This window comes from Panthera onca, chromosome X, assembly GCF_046562875.1.
Source record: "Panthera onca isolate mPanOnc1 chromosome X, mPanOnc1 haplotype 2, whole genome shotgun sequence".
Taxonomy (NCBI): domain Eukaryota; kingdom Metazoa; phylum Chordata; class Mammalia; order Carnivora; family Felidae; genus Panthera; species Panthera onca.
The window spans coordinates 86181727-86202351 of NC_138357.1; the positions used below are offsets into that span (position 1 = coordinate 86181727).

Below are 20625 nucleotides of genomic sequence, written 5' to 3' on the forward strand. Positions count from 1 at the left end.
GACATTTCAGAAGAGATCAAAGGACCAGAGGGAGTTAACCAGGATACTAAGAAAGAGGTGGCCTGTTTCAGAAAGATGGAATAGTGTATCTTGTTCCAATGGCAAGAAAGAGCATAGAATATTCACTGAACGGAACAGAATATTCACATACATTTGTAATGGCTAAGGCATAGGGGACAGGGAGGAGATATGCTGGGAGAATGACTAAAGATGAGACTAGAGAAGCAATCAAGGGCCAGGCCAGGAAGAACCTAGTAATCCATGGTATAAAATTTGGGCTCTTATCTTAATAAGAATTATAGAAGTGGGTTATTTCTTCTTATTTTATTATGAGAATTTTCAAACATACTAGCTTCTTGAGCTAAATAGTAGAACTAGTTACAACTCTAGCCTACAGGATATAACTCTCAAAGACATCAAAATGCTGATTTCAATATCACAGTACATATCATTAGGCATTATATTAAAGTTTGAGACATATAATGCCAATAAGTATACAGAATCCTAACATAGAAACTATCAAAACTTTGTGTGTGTTTATCATAAATTTAAAAAATAAAAATAAAATAAAATGGTAGTGGGGCGCCTGGGTGGCTCAGTCGGTTAAGCGTCCAACTTCGGCTCAGGTCATGATCTCACGGTTCGTGAATTCGAGCCCCGCATTGGGCTCTGTGCTGACAGCTCAGAGCCTGGAGCCTGTTTCAGATTCTGTGTCTCCCTCTCTCTCTCTGACCCTCCCCCATTCATGCTCTGTCTCTCTCTGTCTCAAAAGTAAATAAACGTTAAAAAAAATTTTTTTAAAAAATGGTAGAGTCTACCATTAACATTTCATTATACTTGCCTTATCACATATCTGTCCATCTATCCATTCTGCTATCTAATAGAAAGGTTTTATGCAGAAGTGCTCCATGGTACGTGGAGAAACATTTGAAGGAATAAAGACTAGAGGCAAAGCGAAAAGATAGGAGATGCTGCAATTGTCTAGGCAAAAGATGATTGTGATTTGGACTGGTGAAGTTGTAACAGGGGTAAGGAGAAGTGACAGATTTAAGACATATGAGGAAGATAGAATCATCAGGACCTGGTAGTTTTTTGAATGTAGGGGATAACAGAGAGGGTGAAGTAGAAGCAGTAGTTGAGAATACAGACTCAAGAGCCAGACTACTTAGAATCAAATCCAGGCTCCACTACTTATCAGCTTCCCATTTCTTGTGCCTCAGTTTGCTGTTCTGTGAAATGGAGTTGTTATAAGGATAAGAAAATATTTATGTATACTTTAGAACAGAGTCTGGTACAGAGTAAATATAAGTGAATACTTTTATTATTACTAATATTATTATAGAAGAGCTGCACTCTGGCACTGGGAAGATGTGGGTTCAAATCCCAGATCTATTATTTACTAGCTATGCAATATGAGATTGGTTGTTCATTTGAAACATGGAACAAAAAGTACCTCCATGAGTTTTTGAGAATTATTTAAATGAGAGCAAACAATATATGTCTCTTATTTTTAGAATGACCACAGAGCTAAGATTATATGTGGGGATCTTCAACAAGAATCCTTTGATTATGATTATTTTCAGAGAGGCAGTTGAGTTGTTGGCAAACAGTCAGTAGAAAATAATGAGGGGATAAGGATGGGCAGCAGACTATGTCCCAGTGCTAAGATTCCAGGGCTGAACACTCCTTTTCCCCCTAGGCTTCTGCCATCCAACATCTAGAATCTGCAACCACTGAGTTGAACAAAATCCTGAAGGCCAAGTACCCCACAGAGATAATTATCGCAACCAGGTCAGTCTTCCTTTCGCTCTCAAACTGGGGTGTATTTTTGCCCTCATGGGCTGTTCCTCAGTCAGACAAGGAGCTCATTTTGATAGCTTTGGGCCTAGGAAAGTATCAAATTACTGCCAACTGAAACCTGCTGATTGGAAAGTTTAGGGAAAAAATAGATGAGATTAGGGTGAGTGCTCCTGCTATTCCAAAAAGACAAAATTGCAAGCCATAGATTTAGAAGAAGGGTTACAGAAGGGAAACACAACATTCCATACCATTCAAGAGCATAACCTAACTCCTACAGCAGGGACACAATGATTTCCATCTGACAATGGAAGAAGTCTCTGTAGAACCTACAGAGTTGCTTTCTCATAGCCTGAGCAACACATTCTCCCCTTCCAAGTAGGTGGGTCATTCATTCCTCCTGGGATTCTTTGGAGGTTTCCTGCCAAGTCTGCCACATTCTCCTTTGATAAACACTCCACACCCAGGAACAGTCCTCCCAAAGTCATTATCTTTGTATTAAATTATATGGGCTCTTCAACCATAGCTCATTTGACCCAGGATGAAAACCTTACCTAAGTTGGATCAATTTAATTTTCTTTTCTGAAAATTCTGAATTTATGCTAGGAAATTCCAGTTAAATTCTCATAGGTACTCACACATATGACCATATGTACATGAAAAAATGGGGAAACAAAGGGAGAGGAGAGAGGAAGGACAGGGAGAGAAGGGAGATCAGGAAACAGAGACAGAAAGAATGAGAAGGAGGAAGATGTACTTTATAATAAAAAAGGGCTCTGGATATTATGGTCCATGTCACATTGCCCATCTATCTTATCTTTGCAGATTCCTGTGCTCAGCAGTGGAAGATTTTGTGGTGGATATTGTAAAGGCCTGGAGTCAGATAAAACAGAACAATACAGCAATAGAATCTGTGATTTTGAAAGTAAGTTTCCATTCCTTTTATCTAGTACTTTTAGTGGAGCCAGGGCCTTTTGATTTGTTATCTTTTAATTTATTATTTTAAGTCCAGTATAATTAATGTACACCATTATATTAGTTTCAGATGTACAATATAGTGAATAAACTACTCTATACATTACTCAGTGCTCATCATGATAAGTTTACTCTTAATCCCCTTCATCTATTACACCCACCCTCGCATCCACCTCCCCTCTGGTAACCATCAGTTTGATCTCTATATTCAGGAGTATGTTTTTTTGTTTGTTTCTTTTTTCTTTGCTCATTTCTTTTGTTTCTTAAATTCCACATATAAGTGATCACATGCTATTTGGCTTTTTCTGACTGACTTATTTTGCTTAGCATAATGCTCTCTAGCTCCATCCATGTTGTTGCAAATGGCAAGATTTCATTCTGTATTATGACTAATATTCCATTGAATATATATACCATTTTTTTTCAATTCTAATTATTTTTATTTTTTAAATATACTTTATTGTCAGACTGGCTTTCATACAACACCCAGTGCTCATCCCAACAAGTGCCCTACTAAATGCCCATCACCCATTTTCCCTCTCCCCCACCCCCATCCACCCTCAGTTTATTCTCTGTATTTAAGAGTCTCTTGTGGTTTGCCTCCGTCCCTCTCTGTTTGTAACTATTTTCCCCCTTCCCTTCCTCCATGATCTTCTGTTAAGTTTTTAAAGATCCACATATGAGTGAAAACATATCTGTCTTTCTCTGACTGACTTATTTCACTAGGCATAATACCTTCCACTTCCATTCACATAGCTGCAAATGGCAAGATTTCATTCTTTCTCATTGCCAAGCAGTATTCGATTGTATATATAAACTCTATCTTCTTTATCCATTGATCTGTTGATGGACATTTAGATTCTTTCCATAATTTGGCTATTGTTGAAAGTGCTGCTATAAACATTGGGGTACATGTGCCCCTACACATCAGCACTCCCGTATCCCTTGGGTAAATTCCTAGCAGTGCTATTGCTGGGTCATAGGGTAGTTCTATTTTTAATTTTTTGAGGAACCTCCATACTGTTTTCCAGAGCAACTGCACCAGTTTACATTCCCACCAACAGTGCAACAGAGTTCCCATTTCTCCACATCCTCACCAGTGTCTGTAGTTTCCTGATTTGTTCATTTTAGCCACCCTGACAAGTGTGGGATAATATCTCAGTGTGGTTTTGATTTGTATTTTTCTAATAATGAGTGATGTTGGGCATCTTTTCATGTGTCTGTTGGCCATCTGAATGTCTTCTTTGGAGAAGTGTCTATTCATGTCTTCTGCCCATTTCTTCACTGGATTATTTGTTTTTCAGGTGCTGAGTTTGGTACGTGCTTTATAGATTTTGGATACTAACCCTTTATCCAATATGTCATTTGAAAATATCTTTTCCCATTCCATCAGTTGTCTTTTAGTTTTGTTGATTGTTTCCTTTGCAGTGCAGAAGCTTTTTATCTTCATGAGGTCCCAATAGTTCATTTTCGCTTTTAATTCCCTTGCCTTTGGAGATGTGTCAAGCAAGAAATTGTAGCAGCTGAGGTGAAAGAGGTCATTACCTGCTTTCTCCTCTAGAGTTTTGATGGTTTCCTGTCTCACATTTACGTCTTTCATCCATTTTGACTTTATTTCTGTGAATGGTGTAAGAAATTGGTCTAGTTTCATTCTTCTGCATGTTGCTGTCCAGTTCTCCCAGCACCATTTGCTAAAGAGACTGTCTTTCTTCCATTGGATGCTCTTTCCTGCTTTGGCAAAGATTAGTTGGCCATACATTGGTGGGTCCAATGCTGGGTTATGTATTCTATTCCATTGGTCTCTGTGTCTGTTTTTGTGCCAATACCATGCTGTCTTGATGATTACAGCTTTGTAGTAGAGGCTAAAGTCTGGGATTGTGATGCCTCCCACTTTGGTTTTCTTCTTCAATATTACTTTGGCTATTCGGGGTCTTTTGTGATTCCATACAAATTTTAGGATTGTTTTTTTTAGCTTTGAAAAGTATGCCAGTGCAATTTTGATTGGGATTGCATTGAATGTGTAGATTCCTTTGGGTAGTATTTTCATTTTAAAAATATTTATTCTTCCAACCCATGAGCATGGAATATTTTTTCCATTTCTTTCCATCTCCATAAATTCCCTTTATAAGTTTACTTTTCAGTATGCAGATATTTTACATCTGTGGTTGGGTTTATTACTAGGTATTTTATGGCTCTTGGTGCAATTGAAAATGGAATCAGTTTCTTTACTACTCTTTCTGTTGCTTCATTATTGGTGTATAAAAATACAACCGATTTCTGTACATTGATTTGTATCGGAGACTTTGCTAAACTCATGGATCTGTTCTAACAGCCTATTGGTGGAATCTTTCAGGTTTTCCATGTAGAGTCTCATGTTGTCTGCTAAAAGTGGAAGTTTGACTTCTTCTTTGCCAATTCGGATGCCTTTTATTTCATTTCATTGTCTGGTCGCTGATGCTAGGACTTCCAACACTATGTTAAACAACAATGGTGAGAGTGAACATCACTGTCGTGTTCCTGATCTCAGGGGGAAAGTTCTCAGTTTTTCCCCATTGAGGATGATATTAGCTGTGGGCTTTTCATATATGGCTTTTATATTGTTTAAGTATGTTCCTTCTATCCTGACTTTCTTGAGGGTTTTTATTTAAGAAAGGATGCCAAATTTTGTCAAATGCTTTTTCTGCATTAATTGACAGGATCATATGGTTCTTTTCTTTTCTTTTATTAATGTGATATATCACGTTGATTGATTTGCAACTATTGAACCAGCCCTACAGTTCAGGAATGAATCCCACTTGATCATGGTGAGTAATTCTTTTTATGTGCTGTTGAATTCGATTTGCTAGTATCTTGTTGAGAATTTTCGTATCCATGCTCATCAGGGATATTGGCCTGTAATTCTCCTTTTTTGTGGGGTATCTGTCTGGTTTAGGAATCAAGGTAATGCTGGCATCATAGAATGAGTCTGGAAGCTTTCCTTCCACTTCTATTTTTTGGAAAAACTTGAGAAGGATAGGTATTAACTCTACTTTAAATGACTGCTAGAATTCCCCAGGGAAGCCATCTGGTCCTGGACTCTTATTTTTGGGGAGATTTTTGATAACTGATTCAATTTCTTCACTAGTTATGGGTCTTTTCAAATTTTCTATTTCTTCCTGTTTGAGTTTTGGTAGTGTATAGGTGTCTAAGAATATAGGTGTCCTTTTCTTCCAGATTATACAGTTTTTTGGCATATAATTTTTCATACTATTCTCTTTTAATTGTATCTCTGTGATGTTGGTTGTGATCTCTCCTCTTTCATTTGTGATTTTATCTGTTTGGGTCCTTTTTCTCTTCTTTTTGAGAAGCCTGGCTAGAGGTTTATCAATTTTATTTATTTTTCAAAAAACCTACTCTTAGTTTCATTGATCTGTTCTACTGTTTTTTTAATTCTATATTGTTTATTTCTGCTGTGATCTTTATTATTTCTTTTCTTCTGTTGATTTGGGGTTTCTTTGTTGTTCTGCCTCTAGTTCCTTTAGGTGTGCTGTTAGATTTTGTATTTGAGATTTTTCTTGTTTCTTGAGATAGGCCTGGATTGCAATGTATTTTCCTCTTAGGACTTCCTTTGCTGTATCCCAAAGGGTTTGGATTGTTATGTTTCATTTTCATTTGTTTCCATATATTTTTTAATTTCTTCTCTAATTGCCTGGTTGACCCATTCATTCTTTAGTAGGATGTTTTTTAACTTCCATGCATTTGGAGGTTTTCCAAACTTTCTCCTGTGGTTGATTTCACGTTTCATAGCATTATGATCTGAAAATGCACATGGTATGATCTCAATTCTTTTACATTTATCGAAGGCTGTTTTGTGACCCAGTATGTGATCCGTCTTGGAGAATGTTCCATGTGAACTCGAGGAGAATGTGTATTCTGCTGCTTTAGGACACAAAGTTCTGAATATATATGTCAAGTCCATCTAGGCCAGTTTATTAATTATTGTTTATTGGCCACTGTTTATTGATTTTATTGTTTATTAGCTCTTCTTGATAGATAGACCCCATAATTATGAAATAATGTCCTTCTTCATCTCTTGTTACAGCCTTTAGTTTAAAATCTAGTTTGTCTGATAGAAGTATGGCTACTCCAGCTTTCTTTTGGCTTCTAGTAGTATGATAGATGGTTCTCCATCCCCTCATTTTCAATTTGAAGGTGTCTTCAGGTCTAAAATAAGTCTCTTGTAGACAGAAAATACATGGGTCTTGTTTTTTTTATCCATTCTGATACCCTATGTCTTTTGATTGGAGCATTTAGTCCATTCATATTCAGTGTTATTATTGAAAAATATGGGTTTAGAGTCATTGGGTTATCTGTAGGTTTCATGCTTGTAGTGATGTCTCTGGTACTTTGTGGTCTTTGCAACATTCCACTCACAGAATTCCCATTAGGATCTCTTGTAGGGCTGGTTTAGTGGTGATGAATTCCTTCAATTTTTTGTTTTTTTGGGAAAACCTTTATCTCTCCTTCTATCCTTAATGACAGGATTGCTGGATAAAGGATTCTTGGCTGCATATTTTTCCCTATTCAGCATATTGAAAATTTCCTGCCACTCCTTTATGGCCTGCCACTTTTCAGTAGGTAGGTCTGTTACTACACTTACATATCTACCCTTGTAGGTTAAGGCCCATTTATACCTAGCTGCTTTCAGAATTCTCTCTTTATCTTTGTATTTTGCCAGTCTCACTATGATATGTTGTGCAGAAGATCGATTCAAGTTACGTCTGAAGGGAGTTCTCTGCGCCTCCTTGATTTCAATGTCTGTTTTCATTCCCCAGATTGGGGAAGTTTTCAGCTATGATTTGTTCAAGTACATCTTCAGCCCCTTTCTCTCTATCTTCTTCTTCTGGAACTCGTATGATACAAATATTGTTCCATTTCATTGAATCACTTAGTTCTCTAATTCTCCCCTCGTGGTCCAGAATTTTTTTCTCTCTTTTTCTCAGCTTCATCTTTTTCCATAATTTTATCTTCTATTTCACTTAATCTCCCCTCTGCCTCTTCAATACTCGCTGTCACCACCTCTAGTTAATTTTGCACCTCATTGACAGCATTTTTGAATTCATCATGACTATTTTTTAGTTCCTTGACCTCTGCAGCAATAGATTCTCTGCTAACTTCTATGCTTTTTTTTCAAGCCCAGCAATTAATCTTATGACTATTATTCTAAATTCTTGTTCAGTTATATCGTTTATATCTGTTTTGATCAATTCTTTAGCTGTCATTTCTTCCTGGTATTTCTTTTGGGGAGAATTCTTCCATTTCATCATCTTGGCTAGTTTTCTGTCCCTTCTGCATTTTAAAGACTTGTTATGTGCCCTGTGAGCACTACTATATTAAAGAGGGATCACACACTGTCCAAGGCCTGGTCCTCCAGGAGGTGTTTTTTTGGAGAGTGTTACTTGCTCTCTGTTGATGTGACTTTGGTTACTTTATCTCCCTCCTCATAGTGATGTTTTGGACCCTCCACCAGGTGTGCTTTGATTTGTTCATTGAAATAGACCTGGAAAGGAAAGCAAGCAAACAAACAAACAAAAAGCAAAGACACAAAACAAACACACACACACACATACACACACACACACAAACAAACCAAAAAACCCCACAAACAACCAGAAACACCAGCTACAAGTAAACAACAGGGTGGAGGCAGTGCTGATGGAAGAGGACTTATCCCATACAAAGAGAGAAATGACAGGGATGGGGAAAAATAAAAAATAAACATTGACCAGACAGAGAAGCTGTATGGCTTAATCCAGAGGGAGTGAAAGGAAAATAAAGGAGGTGGGGAAAAAGAAAAGAAAAGAAAATTGACCAAAGAAACTCTACAGCTTAATTCAGAGAGAGTAAGGAAAGTAAAGAAGGAGGCAGGGAAAAAGAAAAGAAAAGAAAATTGACCAGACAGAGAAACTATTCAGCTTAATAGAGAGAGAGAAAAGAAAATAAAGAAGGTGTAGAACATGTATCAAGAGAATAGATTAAATATTTCTGCTTAAACAAACCAACAACCAAAGTAACCAGACTAGAGGAGGGAGGAGATAAGAAGGAAAAAAAGAAGGAAGAATATATCTATATAATAAGAATTGTCCAAGAGTTACATCAGACAATGCAATAGCGCTGGTCTGGAGGAGGGGATGTCTGGTTTGTCAGTGTCAATCCCACTCTAGTAGATATGCAGTTAACAGGTGAGGAGGAGTGTGGTTTGGTGAGGTGGGTCCCGCCTCCACTGTGGGCCCGCTGTCCATTCTCTGAAGCCCCACTTATGGCCCATCAGGTTGTCTTGGTGGGTCCCTGGACACAACTGTTTCCTGCCTCCCAGATTCTTGGAGTTCAAAGTCCTTTGGATTCAACACTGCTTTGTTTGAGAGAGGAGGGAACTTTGGATCCCCCTACTTCTGCCCCTCCTTCCAACTCCTCACTTCTGAGGTACTTCAGCTTTGACCCGCTCAGATCCTTTGGGGGTGGTCGTGCTGAGCAATGGCCAGGTGCTGGCCCACCCCCAGGAACATGCACAAGACTGCATTGCTGCCGATGCCCAGAGACTGTGGTTAGGTGCCAGCCCTCCCCAGGAAAAGTTCACATGATCTTGTAGCAGCAGCACTTCAGGGATTATGAAAAATCATAACACACATCTAGTGCCAGGATTCCCCCTTAACATTCTTGTTCCAACACCAGTGAATGTGGTTGTTCTCCAGGGTCCGCTGGGACCTTTGCCTGTGGGGTGACTGCACAGCCTCTACCAACCAAATGTCCCAGCAGGGGAACCGCTGCTCCCCATATGGCCTGAGGACCCCTCGGACCTCACTCTCTGCTCCCAGGGATTCGCCCTTCCCACCAGAGCACCGCCAGGTACCAGGCTGTGGAATTTCAGACTCTGCACTCCCCTGTTTGTAGAGTCCTAGTGGAATTTAAACCCTCTCCTTTCTCCTTTCTCCCTTTTTTGTTCAGTACCTGCGGCTATTTCCACTTTTCCCCTTTCTCTCCAGCTTATTTTTGTGGGGTTTGGTTTTCCCATACTCTCCCCCCATCTCTGTCCTCTCTCTACAAGCAAAAACAGCTCCCTGCCCTCCACAGCTTCTCTCTCCCCTCCTTCACCTCTCTGCACTGTGTACCTGCCAAGTTCTGTAGTTCAGGTTGTGTAGATTGTTGTGTTAATCCTCAAATCAGTTTTCTTCATGTGTAGGATAGTTTAGTGTTGATCTGGCTGCATTTCAGGGACAAAAGATACAAAAAACTTCCATGCTGTTCCGCCATTTTGGCCCCTCCTATACCACTTCTTTATCCATTCATCAGTCGATGGACACTTGGGCTGCTTCCATAGCTTGGCTATTGTAAATAATGCTACAATAAATATACGGTTACATGTATCTTTTTGAATTAGTGTTTTCATTTTCTTTGGGTAAATAGCCAGTAATGGAATTACTGGATCTCATGGTAATTCTATTTTAATGTTTTGAGGTGTTTCCATACTGTTTCAATTGCTCCACCAGTTTGCATTCTCACCAACAGTGAACGATGGTTCCATTTTCTCCACGTCCTTGCCAACACTTTTTTCTTGTGTTTCTGATGTTTGCCATTCTGACAGTTGTGAGGTGATATCTCATTGACGTTTTGATTTCCATTTCCCTGATGCTTAGTGATGTTGAGCATCTTTTCATGTGTCTGTCAGCCATCTAGATGTCTTCTTTGGAGAAATGTCTGTCCATGCTTTCTGCCCATTTTTTAATTGGGTTGTTTTTTGGGTGTTGAGTTTGATAAGTTCTTTATATATTTTGGATACTAACTTTTTATTGGATATGTCATTTGCAAATATTTTCTCCCATTCCATAGGTTGCCTTTTAGTTTTGTTGATTATTTCCTTCTCTGTGCAGAAGCTTTTTATTTTGATATAGTCAGAATATTTTATTTTTGTTTTTTTTCCCTTGCCTAAGGGAACCTATCTAGAAAAAGTTGCTATGGTTGATGTCAGAGAAGTTACTGCCTGTGCTCTCTTCTAGGATTTTTATGGTTTCATGTCTCACATTTAGGTCTTTAATCCATTTTGAGTTTTTTTGTGTGTGTGTGTGTGTGTATGGTGTAAGAAAGTGATCCAGTTTCTTTCTTTTGCATGTTGCTGTCCAGTTTTCCTAACACTATTTGTTTAAGGAACTGTCTTTTCCCCAGTGGATATTCTTTCCTGCTTTGTCGAAGATTAATTGACCATATAATTATGGATTTATTTCTAGGTTTTCTATTCTGTTCTATTAATCTCTGTGCCTATTTTTTGTGCCAGTACCATACTGTTTTGATCACTACAGCTTTGTAATATAACTTGAAGTCTGGAATTTTGATGCGTCCAGCTTCACTTTTCTTTTTCAAGATTGCTTTGTCTATTCAGGGTCTTTTGTGGTTCCATATAAATTTTAGGATTGTTTCTTCTAGTTTTGTGAAAAATGCTGGTGGTATTTTGATAGGGATTGTATTAAATGTGTAGATTGCTTTGGGTAGTATAGACATTTTAATAATATTTGTTCTTCCATACCATGAGCATGGAATGTCTTTCCATTTCTTTGTGTCATCTTCAGTTTCTTTCATCAGTGTTTTACAGTTTTCAGAGTACAGGTCTTTTACCTTCTTGGCTGGATTTATTCCTAGGTATCTTAATATTTTGGTTGCAATTGTAAGTGGGAATGTTTTCTTAATTTCTTTTTCTGCTACTTCATTATTGGTGCATAGAAATGCAACAAATTTCTATACATTGATTTTGTATCCTGAGACTTTACTGAGTTCATTTACCAGTTCTAGCAATTTTTTGGTGGAGAGTTTCTGGGTTTCTATGCACATGTAGTATCATGTCATCTGCAAAAAAAGTGAAAGTTTGACTTCCTCCTTGCTGATTTGGATGCCTTTTCTTTTTGTTGTTTGTTTGCTGTGGCTAGGACTTCCAGTACTGTGTTGAATAAAAGTGGTGAGATGGGACATCCGTGTCATGTTCCCAACCATAGAGGAAAAGCTCTCAGTTTTTCTCCATAAGGATGATATTAGCTATGGGTTTTTCACCAATGGCCTTTATTATGTTGAGCTATGTTTGTAAGTTTATTTCTGGGCTCTCTATTCTGTTGATCTATGTGCCTATTTTTGTGCCAGTACCTTACATCTTGAAGTACATCTTTGTAGTACATCTTGAAATCTGGGACTGTAATACCTCCTATTTTGTTCTTCTTTCTCAAGATTGCTTTGACTATTTGGGGTCTTTTGTGGTTCCATGCAAATTTAAGGATTATTTGTTCTAGTTCTGTAAAAGATGCTATTGATAATATGATAGGTATTGCATTAAATGTGTATTGCTTTGGGTAGTATGGACATTTTAACAAAAAAATTTTTTTCCCAGTCCATGAACATGGAATATCATTCCATTTGTTTGTGTCATCTTTAATTTCTTTCATCAGTGTTTTCTGGTATTCAGGGTACAGATCTTTCACCACCTTGGTTAAATTTATTATGAGATATTTTATTATTTTTGGTGCAATTGTAAAAGGGATTGTTTTCTTAATTTCTCTTTATGCTACTTCATTATCAGTGTATAGGTTTCTGTATATAAATTCTGTATCCTGTGACTTTACTGAATTCATTTATCAGCTGCAGTGGTGTTTGTGTGTGTGTGTGTGTGTGTGTGTGTGTGTGTGTGTGTGGAGTCTTTAGGGTTTTCTATATACAGTATGATGTCATCTGCAAATAGTGAAAGTTTACTGCTTCCTTACCAATTTGGATGCTTTTTATTTTTGTTATCTGATTGCTGTTGCTAGGATTTCCACTACAATGTTGAATAAAAGAGGTAACAGTTGGCATCCTTGTCTTGTTCCTGATCTTAGGGGAAAAGCTCTCAGTTTTTCACCATTTACTATGATGTTCACTGTGGGCTTTCATATGTGATCTTTATTATATTGAGGCATGTTCCCTCTAAACATACTTTACTGAGGATTTTTATCATAAATGGACGTTTTACTTTGTCAGATGCTATTTCTACATCTGTAGAAATAATCACATGGTCTTTATCCTTTCTCTGGTTGATGTGATGTATCACACTGATAAATTTGCAAATACTGAACCACCTTGCATCCCAGGAATTAATCCCACTTGATCATGGTTAATGATTTTTTTAATGTATTGTTGGATTTGATTTGCTAGTGTTTTCTTGAGGATATTTGCATCTATGTTAATCAGAGATATTGGCCTATAGTTTTCTTTTTTTTTTTTTTTTTTTTGTATTGTTTTTATCTGGTTTTGTTATCATGGTAATGCTGGCCTAATATAATGAATTTGGAAGCTTTCCTTGCTCTTTTGTTTTTTTGGAATAGTTTCAGAAGAATGGGTTTTACCTCTTCTGTAAATATTTGGTAGAATTCACCTGTGAATCCAGATGGTTCTGGACTTTTGTTCATTCAGAGTTTTTTTGATTGCTGATTCAATTTCATTGCTGGTAATCAGTCTGTTCAAATTTTCTATTTCTTCCTAATTCAGTTAAGGGAAGTGACTTGTTGCTAAAAATTTATCCATTTCTTCTAGGTTGTCCAATTTGTTGGCATATAATTTTCATAATATTCTTTCATAATCTTTTACCATTCTGTGTTATCATTTTTTATTTCTCTTCTTTCATTTCTGATTTTGTTTATTTGAGTCCTCTTTTTTTTCTATTGTTTTGGGGTTTTGTTCTTTTCTTTTTCTATCTCCTTTAGGTGTAAGGTTAGGTTGTTTATTTGAAAATTTTCTTGCTTCTTGAGGTAGACCTGTATTACTATTAATTTCCCTCTTAGAACAACTTTCCTGCATTACAAAGATTTTGGACTTTGTGTGTTCATTTTCATTTGTCTGCATATATTTTTTGGTTTCCCTTTTATTTTTGGTTGACCTATTCATGTTTAGTAGCATGCTATTTAACCTCCATGTATTTGTTTTCTTTCCTGATTTTGTCTGGTGGTTGATTTCTAGTTTCATTGTATCAGAAAAGATGCATGATATGACTTCAATCTTTTTTAATTTGTTGAGACTATTTTATGGCCAAACATGTGATCTAACCAGAGAATATTCCATGTGCACTTGAAGAGAGTGTGTATTCCACAGTTTTAGGATAGAATATTCTCAATATATCTATTAGATCCATCTGGTCAACAGTATCATTTAAAGCCACAGTTTCCTTATTGATTTTCTGTTGGATGTTGATTTTCTGTTGATTTTCTAACCCATTGATTTTCTAACCCATTGATGTAAGTGATGTGTTAAAATCCCCTGATATTATTGTATTACTATCAGTTACTTCCTGTATGGTTTTTAATAGCTGCTTTATGTATTTGGATGTATCCATGTTGGGTGCATAAATATTTATAATTATATCTTCCCGTTGGATTGGTCCCTTTATGATTATATAGTGTCTTTCTTTGGCACTTGTTAGGGTCTTTGTTTTAAAGTCTATTTTGTCTGATATAAGAATTGCTACCCTAGATTTCTTTTCACTTCTATTGGCATGATAAATGTTTTTTCTATCCCTTAACTTTCAATCTGCATGTGTCTATAGGTCTGAAATGAGTCTCTTGTATGCAACATATAGATGATCTTTTTTCTGTATAAATTTTTAAGTTTATTTGAGAGAGAGCATGAGTGTGGTAGGGACAGAGAGAGAGGGGAGAGAAAGAATCCAAGAAGCCTCTGCACTGTCAGCACAGAGCTCAATGCGGGATTCAAACTCATGAACCATGAGATCTTGACCTGAACCAAAAGCAGTAGTCGGATGCTTAACCAACTGAGCCACCCAGGCACCCCAGTGTATAGATGGGTGTTACTTTTTTAGCCATTATATCACCCTATGACTTTTGAGTCCATTTACATTCAAAGTAATTATTGAAAAGTATGTACATATTACTATTTTGTTATTTGTTTCATGATTGTTTTTGTAGTTCTTCTGTGTTCCTTACTTCTCTTGCTCTCTTCTCTCATGGCTTGCTGGCTTTCTTTAGTGACATACTTGAATTCCCTTTTCTTTATTTTTTTGGATATCCACTACTAGTTTTATTTGTGGTTACCATTAGGTTTGGATATAACATCTTCTGCATATAGCAGTCTATATTAAGTTGATGGCCATTTAAGTTTGAACCCATTCTAAAAGCACTAAATTTTTACCTCTTTCCAACTCCACGTTTTAGGTATATGGTGTCATTGTTTTATTTTGTGACTCCCTTAACTGATTTTATAGATATACTTAATTTTACTGCTTTTGTGCTTCCTACTTGTCTTACTTCTGCCTATGGTTTTTCTTTCCACTCAAAGAATCTCCTTTAACATTTATTGTAAGGTTGGTTTAGTAGTGATGAATTCCTTTAACTTTTGTTTGGGAAGCAATCTTTCCTTCTATTCTGAACTATAGCCTTGCTGGATCGAGTATTCTTGGCTGCAAGTTTTTTTCTTTCAGCACTTTGAATATATTATGCCACCCCTTCTGGCCTGCAAAGTTTCTGCTGAAAAATCAGCTGATAGCCTTTTGTGGTTTTTCTTGTAAGGAGCTATCTCTTTTTCTCCTGCTGCTTTTAAAATTCTCTCTTTATCACTATTTTTTGCCATTTTAATTACCATGTGTCTTGGTATGGACCTCCTTGGGTTGATTTTGTCAGGGAATCTCTGCGCTTCCTGGATCTGGATATTTCTTTCCTTAGATTAGGGAATATTTTCAGCTATTATTTCTTCAAATAAATATTCTGCAATCTTTTCTCTCTCTTCTCCCTCTAGGATCCCCACAATGTGGATGGTGTTATGCTCGATGGTGTCACTGAGCTCCCTTAATCTATTCTCATTTTTTATTATTCTGTTTTCTTTCTCTTGTCCACCCTGCTTGATTTTCATTACTCTGTCCTCCAGGTCACTCATCTGTTCTTCGGCTTCTGTATATTTAATTTCAATTTTTGAGTTTTTCATCTCTGATTGGTTCTATTTATGTGTTCTGTTTCTTTGTTGAGGGTCTCACTAAGGTCCTCCACTCTTTTCTCAAATTCAGTGACTATATTTATGGCCATTACTTTAAATTCTCTAGCAAGTATATTAGTTATATCCATTTTGTTTAGCTCTCTTGCTGTGATTTTGCCCTGTTCTTTAATTTGGGACACATTCCTCTGTGTCATTTTTTTTATAACTCTTTATACTTGTTTCTATGTGTTAGAAAAGTCAGCTATGCCTCCTGTTCTTGAAAGCAGTAGCCTTATAAAAAAAAAAAAAAAAGAGGCCCTGCAGTGCAGTGTCCTCTGCTTACCAGAACCCGGCACTTCAAGAGTGTCTCCTGTGTGTTGTGTGTACCCTGGTCTTGTGGCTGAGCTGTTTTTGTCTTAAGTCGAGTCATCTGAAATGGTTCTCTTTGCCTGTTGTGGGTAGTGTTTCATCCTTGTGTGGTTAATGGGCCAGTTTGGAGCCACATTAGGCTTGAGGTTGGTCAGACCAGGCATTGTCAGATCTGCCGAGACCAAACTGCAGGATGCTCTCCTTGTGTTGCCCCCTGAGAGGCTTTTGTTGGTAGGCAGGGCACTCTCCCTGTGTTGTACCCTGAGAAGCTTTCATTGGTGGTTGAGGCCTGCAGTCAGACCATATGTCTGCCCCCAGCCCACGGCTTGAGCTGCAGTAGAACTGATGTGTGTGGTTATCTTCCCCTCTCCCCAGAGCAGGAGTCACTTTGGAGTGGTGCTCGCCCTTGTCCTGGCTGCTTGCACAATGCCATGCTTGTGTCCTCACTTTGGATGGACTCCTGCCAAGGGCATGTTTGATGGGGTGGGTCCACAGAATTCAGGGAGTGGGGTGCCTGGTATTAGCAAGGTGTGTGCCGGTCTCTGTGGGAGGGGACGTGTAGCTCCTTTGGAGAACTGCTGAGGATGGGTTGAAGGGGGCAGGTCCACAGAAGTGCACAGGGGTGGGGTGTGCTGTTAGCAAGCTAGGTGGAAAGTGTTCCTCTTGGTTCCCACAGGTGTCTGTGTTTCTAGGCTGGGAGCGGGGGAAGGAAATGGCACCTGCCAGCTCTTTTATTCTTGGAGAAGTCTCCTAAGGATCCCTGTCCTTCCAGCACACATTCTGAGATTAGTAAATAAGTCTCCTTCCCATATGCCCCCAAGTGTTTATCAAACTGCTGCTTCTATGTTGTATCTCAGTGGGGTTGTTTTGTTGTGTCTTTAAGGGTAGAAACTCAGTTTCCTCTCACCTTCCAGCTCTCCCATAACTGAGCCCACTGATTTTTAAAGTTCCTGGTGTTGAGCCCCACTGATTATAGGAACTCACAAAGCCCCTCTGGTTTTCAAAGCCAAATGTTATGGGGGTTTGTCTTCTCAGTGTGTGTCCCCTGTACCTGGGGTGCCTTGTGTGGTGTCTTCTCTCCCTTCTCTGTACCTTTGGTGTCCTTCCACCCTGTGTACAGTCTCACAGGTCATTTTGGTTCCCAACCATGTCTCTGCCCTTTCTCCAACTGTCAATGTGGCCTCTTCTCTGTGATTAGCTGTGGATAATCTGTTCTGCTGGTCTTTGGGTCATCTTCTGCATTATTTACACTGATGTGGCTGTTATGTAGGTGTATCCATGGGATGAGGTGATCTTAGGATCCTCCTACTCTGCCATCTCCCTGGAAGTCCCAGGGCCCCCTTTTTAATTAAAAGCAAATGTGAGGGCACCTGAGTGGCTCAGTCAATTAAGTGTCCAACTCTAGATTTCAGCTCAAGTCATGAGCTCACAGGTTTGTGAGTTCAAGCCCCGTATGGTGCTCTGAGTGTGGAGTCTGCTTGGGATCCTCTCCCTCTCTCTCTCCTCTCCCTTGTGCTCTCTCTCTCAAAATAAATAAATAAACTTAAGAAAAGGAAATGTGCCTTTCACTGGGTATTGTAAAAGAAAGGGAACGAGAAGAGGCTGGTATGCCTCCATTATGGGAGAAGTCTGACCTCATCAAACTTCCATCTCACCAAATGAAGAGTGGCATTATGCATGCTAATACATGTACCATGTACCTAAGCATATGCCAAGCATCTGCTTACACATAGACACAAGTGTACACCAAGCATGTATGCACATGGTTGTATACTAGAACATACATGAAAATATGTACAAATACATGCTAGAAATACACCCACATTAACCTCTATAATAACCTCTATATAATAACCTCTGTATAACAGCCTCTCTATAATAACAACAGCACCAATAGTTAACTTATATAACACTTACACTATGCCAGGAAATGTTTAAGGATTTTTAATGCATTAATTTATGTAATCTTCACAACTGCCCTAAAATATAAAAGCACATAGAGGTTAAGTAACTTGCCTCAGGTCACAAACTATTAAGGGATGGAGCTGGAAATCAAGCCATAATCACTGAATGCAGTCCCCAAACATATGCATATACCAAGGAAGACACTAGGCACCCATGCAGAGGTACACCCACATCCATAGGAGCATGCCCATAGAAACGCCAATCCAGTAATTTTTCTCTTTCCTCAAGTTTGCCACATTACATATCATTTTACAGGCCAATCTGACATGAGAAAAACTTGGCAATATACATTGATGCCTGTAACTGCTCAGAAGCAAACGATATCTGTTTGATACCCTAGCACCCTTTGGCTATCTCATCATATCTACCAAGTACTTCTTTCCCCAAACTTTTCTCTCTTCACATTCAACTTTCTATGCTCAGAGTTCCTGGCCAACTACTACCTCTCCCCACCTCTCACATACCACCCAGTTCCTTATTCTGTCCTTTCAAGCACTAACCTCTCATAACAATGCCCTGTCCCCTTCATTGTTACACAGAGCGACATAATGTATGACAAGCTCAGTGTCCTGATTGATGTCCTGGCTGAGGAAGCAGCAGTTGAGAGAAGTGCTACAGTATGCGCAGACAGTGGAAAGGCAGATGGAAAGACCTTCATCCCTCAAATAGACCACATAGCCAAGTGCAAGTTGGAGCTGGCCACAAAGGCCCAGAATCTCCAGAAATCCTTGAAGCTCATCATATTCCAAGTTGAACAAGGTAAGGGTCCCAGAGTTGTGGCAATTGAGGTAAAGGAAAAAGAAGGTTCCAGTGGATGGTTTACTGGTTTCCCTCACTCTGGGCACTCTGGGACTGCTATTTGACTCCACTGCCAAAACTTGACTAGATCCTGTATTCATATAGTATTCAAGGTCAGTCTTCAGACTGATAATTTGAAAAACCTCAGTCCTAATAAGCTGTCTCTTTGGCTCCTCCTACCTCCCAGACACTCAATCCTTGCAACACATTTATTTTTGGAACTAACACTCATCCTAAACAATTACAGTTCCCAAGAGGTCTGGCTCAAAGCTCTGTCAGCTTCCACCACCAGCCATGGAGTTTTTTTCCACCTATTCATGTTTCTTTCCAACCCACAAGCCTGTGACTATTTTAAAAAGAAAATAATGTTCATCTCTGCATGTCTTATATAGTATTAATCAGGCACAAGGGCCCTGAGAGTGGTCCTGGGATCTCTGGCATTGACTGCCATTTCCCACAACTCATGACATCTGTAAGCTTCCAACTCAGTATGAAAACTCTTTAAACTCCTCCAACTTCTTCCTCCAAAATTTAACATTTTGGCTCCCACTTCTACCCACAATGCTTCCTTGAAAAACATATCATAAAATGGTATAAGACCATGTGTTCTTGAACTGGTGGAGTTGAGAAGTCCACGTAGCAAGGAAGTCCCTTGGATGGCCTCTGACTTTTAGCCATGGCACTTTCTCCTGCCTTGGTTCCTTTAGTTACAGCCTCAGCAAGTTTCCAAAAAAGAAGGAAAATCTCCATTATGCACTGGGAATGCAGTAAACAGCTTGTTTGCCTCTATTTCTGTAATTAAGTTTCCAAGTGGGGATGTACCCATAATCTTATCACAACTAACTCTCAGTCTCCTCCATGAACGTATAAGTCAGATTTAGAGGTGCAGCTTGTGGCCATGGGACAGAGAAAGGCACATCTAGTAGAATAGGGATTGAACCTATGAGGTTTGGCACAGGCTGAGCATCTGAGCCATACAACATATACGCTGGTGAAAGGAAGGAGGCTTCTCAAATATTCTTGGAATGGGCGAAACATTTGGATGAAAGAATGGCATGGTCCTAGAGGCTCAAGTCTGGAAAACAGTCCTGTGAGTAAATGTATTAACAAAGATGATAATGGAGGTAGAAGAGCAGAGGGTTTTCCACCTTTCTCCCTCTGCCCCTGGCTCTGAGCTTCTACTCACACCACATTTACTGAGTGACAGAAAAAAGAGTAACCAGTAAAATAGAGAAAGCTCAAGTATGGATATGAAGAGACATGGGGGTAACACTGTAAGAAAGCTAAGACTACAAACAGCATTATGGAGGTAAGGAGATGGTCAGATGGGGGTCTCTACTGGCATTAACTAAACGAAAGAGATGTTTAAGAAAAGTTCAACAAATGTGACCAATCCTCCTTCCTTTATTTCTTCCTCCTTCCTTCCCTCCTTCTCTCCTTCTCTCCCTCCCTCGTTCTCTCCTTTTCTCTTTCCCTCCTTTCCTACCTTGTTCTCTCCCTCCCTTCCTACCTTGTTCTCTCCCTCCCTCTCATCTTTCCTTCCTACCTTGCTTCCTCCTTCTCTCCTTCCTTCCTTTTCTCCTTCCACATTTTCTCTGTAGTTCTTGATGAGCAAAGCCGTCAGACAATATCGGTTAAGAACTTTACTTCAACTTTCTTCCTGGAAGATGACTTAAAAGACATTAGCCAGATGAGCCCAAGACACTGTAAGGATCTTTCTCTCCTTCTCTTATTCTATCCTTTATCACTGTTTTC

At 38.8% G+C, this 20625-nt stretch overlaps 1 protein-coding gene across 1 annotated transcript in view; it reads left to right on the forward strand.

Moving 5' to 3' along the window:
- Positions 1-20625, forward strand: part of DGKK (diacylglycerol kinase kappa) — a 175706-nt gene that overhangs the window by 135545 nt on the left and 19536 nt on the right. The window contains exons 13-16 of the mRNA XM_081792440.1: positions 1700-1791; positions 2623-2722; positions 18612-18831; positions 20472-20576. Of these exons, the coding sequence (XP_081648566.1) occupies positions 1700-1791; positions 2623-2722; positions 18612-18831; positions 20472-20576 (517 nt within the window). The remainder of the gene's footprint in view (positions 1-1699; positions 1792-2622; positions 2723-18611; positions 18832-20471; positions 20577-20625) is intronic.